The following is a 4,600-nucleotide window of genomic DNA, read 5'->3' as shown; positions in this document are numbered from 1 at the left end:
CTAAAGTAAAAATATAATGTGCACATATAGTTAGTAGTATGTGTTATAATAGTTATAACAATAGATCTAATAAACAATAAACAAAGTAATCATTTTAATAGTGAGTAAAACCCATTATGACGTCATTTCCCTCACAGCAGGTGACGATGATTCATATTTGCATTTCAACGAAGTTGATGTTTGGTCGTAAGTGGTAATTGGAATAATATAACGGACATCCCAGTGGTAAATTTTAAACAATTTAGTATCAAGTGTTAGTTATGCTTACGTGACGTCTCGTATGTTATAACATTATACCTTTAATATTCAATAAACAAACAAAGAAATTATATAAAAAGTAGAACCTTGACAAGTACTGTTCTATTTCTAAAGTCATACTGCTAAAACTGAGCGATACAATTACTAGCACTTATTCATCCGTCAAGCTTCCCTGACTTGCGAATAGTATAAACACCAGAAGCAAACTACCAGATACAGACTGCCTCGTGCGCAGAAAGGCATCTAGATTGCTGGCACGGCTGTTTATATTTAACGATCGATAACAGCCAAAAGCGAAAAAAGAATAAAATTCTCCATCTGCGCAAGAACTCCAATTTACACACCCCCTGTGCCGCGCGTCATGCCAGGGCGAAGTGTATGGTATTAAAATGTGGGCACTATCATTTCGCCGAACGGCCTCGTTATATCATGACGTAAACTACTGGATGGTACACAATAATGACAACAATATTACGTCATAAAGTGTAATGTGTTTCGCACAGAGCTTACACTTTGACAAATATTAGTCTAATTTACGCAGAAAACCTCTGGAGCGGACACGATGAAGTATAAATACTCATACGTAGCATGTAACACAATCTATAGATTAGTATCAACGGAGAAATATAAAACACTCACAAGCGACATTTGCACGCAATAAATTATTAACGAATGTTAATAATTTCATTTCGATTCGACATTTAACACATAAATTTCAAAACAACATGTGTTTTTAATGTTACCACTCGAAGCCAAACATATACAGTAGGGTGGGGGAAGAGGGGACACTTTCTAACTCTATTTTATGTAAACAATTATAAAACCGTATCCTCACGATTTCCAGACCGTTGTTAATTGTTCGAAACACGATCTGGATATTTGGATATTATGTGCTAAAGATGTCCCATCTTCCCTCACCCTACTATATAAATAATGAAAATTAATCATTTTTTGCAGTTGTTGTTTTAAATAGGAAATAACTATACTAAATTCCGTTCCTGTTTAACGTGTACTGTTCAACACACATAATTAGCAATCTATCGTAAGGTTAATTTTAAAATGTTACAGAAAAAAACGGTATATTAAAATCGCTTACGTTGCGCATTCACACAATGCGTAGACAAAATTCTTTATCGCTCTCTCTCTATATATAGCTGATAATTTAATAGATACACGTGGAAGAATATCATACTTAGAGGAAATAACAAGCAGTGAGTTAACTTTCTTTTATGAGTTTATGATATCATCATGCCCTTCCGATGACGTCATGGAATTTTTTCCTCATACCATCGGACTGAACTTTGTGTTTGTTTTCCACGACTTTTAACCGATGGAGAGCGCTCTTGTTAACTTCCGCCGTGTAGCTTAGACACGTAATTTCTCTTCTTTTGATTATAGGAGGTTTGTGGAAAATGTCGCTCGATGTTCTGCGCACAAGCCTACTGCGCACTATACCGGTGCGTACTGAGCCAGCAGTGCGCACCGGTATACTGGTCATTGTTTGTACCGCTTTATGACGTAACTGCTCCCTTGATTTCGCGGATGAATATACAAGATAATTCTGGAACGAATAAAGTTCGTTTTCAACTTTTGATCTTCGCTCAACTTCCTCTTCGATCACGTGACGCGTAGCTTCTTTTTCGGCGCGCAAACGAAATATTAGCTCATCTTTCTTTTTACACTCAGACACAGAGTGAAGTTTGATGTCGCTTGCTACCTGTTGGGGACATTTTTGTGAAACAAATTAAAACAGTGTAGACTGCAGACAATAATCTTCCTTTTACAAGTTTAATATAAACCTTAACAGCGAAACAATTGGATAATTTCGCGATGGTGACCTGGTATAACGAAATACTAAACAAAGTTGTAATCACAGCTTTGGTTGCTAACTATGTTTGCTTCCTTTAATATATAGAATGTTAGCACCTGTATAAAGTTAGCCATTTCTTCTAATTTTTTCTTTAATGTCGAGTTTTCGTTCTGTAATTGATCAATAGTCTTCAGTAATTTCTTCGTATCTTTTACCTTTACATATTATTAATAAGTGCGTGTAGCGGATTTTTAAATATTAAACAATTAATAAATACTTACCTTAACATCTCGTTTACGATCGCCCTTCCCGCCTGTACCACTGATAATGGATGATTTATAAAACCTCTGGTTTTCTGTCGTCAACTTGCGAGTCTGGATCCGAAGTTCATTTAATTGTTTCGCACTAATTGCTTCTTGAAGTTTCAATCGATCACGAAGTGCTTCTTCTTTCTAAAGAAACGAAACATTTTGACCATTGGCATAATTTTTAACGTTGCAGATAATTTGGTTTCCATTTCGCATTTGGTTGATGTTTTGATATCATAGCAAACAATTAGCTTTTATATATAAGAGAGTTAAGGGTTTGGATGACTACCGGTTTTACTACGCATTAATCAACAAACCGTGAAAAATATATATGTGTTTATTGAAGCAATTAAACTATCGCCTCTTATTTTAACACGTATATATGAACATTACGTCACCAATTTTGAATTCTGATTATACAACTCACCCTTAAAGCTTCATCACGTTGATTAATTAAGTCTTGAGTATTTACATAATCCAACGCACCAACGTCTATATTGGATGGTTGATTAGACGTTTCAACATGATGTGCAGGTTTATCTTTATAACCGCTGTGGTAGTTGGAGTTCATTGCTGTACGTTTTGAAAGCAACGTCTATCACCAATAAAATATGTCAGATCTTTAACATAACGCACACTATCTTTGTAACGACTCACCAGGGGAATTTAAATAAAGACTTTTTCTTCGTGCCGCCACCTTGTTCCATATGGTGACCATGGTTACACAAAAATAGTTGTGTCGTTTTGTCATAATCCTCTGTTTTCCACTATCTGCTTCCGTGTGACGTAGAAATCCATTCTTTACTTCGCTCACCGAACCACTAAACACAACCGCCTATAATAACAATTCCCTCAGCTGAGATGCGATCACTCTGCTGCTTTCATTTGATTTTAAACAGCGTACTTTTGGACAACACGCTATACAATTTAGTTCGTGCTTGCTTTAAACAAACCCCTTCTTAGACTAACTTGTTTGCTGATATGTCGGACCTAGACTTTTAAGCGGAACAACTAACAACCCAACATATTTTTCTAGTAGTCTAGTTTAAACATGACCACCGAAACAACCAAGTTTTTAGTGTAATATTCAACCCACGTGGTTACAGTCGTTAAACAACTAATCACACAAATAAAACGATATTTACTCAAAGTCAACAACCCTGTTATGACGTCACTACTCCGCGTCATGTACACCACGTGACCCATCATCTATACGCTTACTTATAACTTACCGATGTTGTGATATATTCGTTCCGATTGATATATTTGTACCGAGCGCTATTGCGCATGCGCCGAGACGCTACTGCGCATGCGCAACGGCTCGGAACAAATACAATAACCACCCGGTCCAAATTTATTACGACCCTCCATTGAAAACGTTCCAGACACGACGCTTACACGTTAAAACTTTAGTTTTTGATTTAAAATCAGCAAAACTGAGTTGGTATGTTATTTGTATCCTAGAAAAAGTTTATGCTAGTTCAAAAGGCACATTTTAGATAATAATTCACGGTGTTGGTGAACCATAAGGTTATTCTAGAATACAAAAAATTATAGCCGGAACTTTTAATACCTTCTACGCGTGCCACCTTATATCAATTGCGAATATTAATATCCGTCATAAAAAAACTATTTATTGATTGTTTTACCGATTCAGCTTTAAATAAGTTATAGCGCTACGTAACCATTAAAAATGAATCATTGCGACCTCAAGTGTACATATGCTAATAGAATATGTTTTGTAATAATTTCCCCGGAACTATTTTTAGTCGGTACCATGGCGCCCTCTATAACAGGCCTGGACACCGTCGGCGCCTCTCTCGAAACTGGAGGCGGATGGTTTTGCAGCGCCTGTGCGAATTGTAGACAGTTTTGATGAGTTATTTGACGAATTATCGCATGAGATAGTGTTTGCTCGGAGTTTTAGCAGTTAGTACAGTATAAATGTTTTTGTTTTGTTATAGAGGGCGCCATGGGCATGCGCAATAGCGCCCGGTACAAATATATCAATCGGAACGAATATATCACGACATCTTAAAAATTCATCGTGCTTATTAATAAACGAACCCGTGTGTCATGTTTAGTTGAATAAAAAACGTTTTAATTAAGTTCATGTGAGGAGAAGTAAGTGATGTGATAAACCATGTCTTTTTGACAGGTTTGCCAAATGCGCCTCGCAGTTTTCTAAACGATATTATTATCTTTTTAATTTTTGAAGCAGAAG

At 36.3% G+C, this 4,600-nt stretch overlaps 1 protein-coding gene across 1 annotated transcript; it reads right to left on the bottom strand.

Annotated features, from left to right (window-relative positions):
• Window positions 1–729: 729 nt before the first annotated feature.
• On the bottom strand, window positions 730–4,094 carry LOC100180312. The gene is made up of 5 exons (XM_002120596.3): window positions 3,034–4,094; window positions 2,804–2,971; window positions 2,350–2,520; window positions 2,185–2,283; window positions 730–1,975 (listed from the first exon to the last, which is right to left on the bottom strand). Exons 2-5 carry the CDS (start codon window positions 2,945–2,947, stop codon window positions 1,505–1,507), a joined length of 885 nt encoding a protein of 294 aa, XP_002120632.1. The 5' UTR covers window positions 2,948–2,971; window positions 3,034–4,094; the 3' UTR covers window positions 730–1,504.
• Window positions 4,095–4,600: the final 506 nt, after the last annotated feature.

This window comes from Ciona intestinalis, chromosome 5 (assembly GCF_000224145.3).
Source record: "Ciona intestinalis chromosome 5, KH, whole genome shotgun sequence".
NCBI lineage: Eukaryota > Metazoa > Chordata > Ascidiacea > Phlebobranchia > Cionidae > Ciona > Ciona intestinalis.
The sequence above is the reverse complement of the archived record's forward strand: the minus strand, read 5'-3'. Positions and strand labels throughout refer to the sequence as shown.

Coding starts and splice junctions, on each gene's coding strand:
- LOC100180312 (XM_002120596.3), bottom strand. CDS start 2,947: ATGAACTCCAACTACCACAGCGGTTATAAAGATAAACCTGCACATCAT. Junction 2,284..2,349: donor ATCGTAAACGAGATGTTAAG/GTAAGTATTTAT, acceptor TAATATGTAAAG/GTAAAAGATACGAAGAAATT. Junction 1,976..2,184: donor AAATGGCTAACTTTATACAG/GTGCTAACATTC, acceptor TGTCCCCAACAG/GTAGCAAGCGACATCAAACT.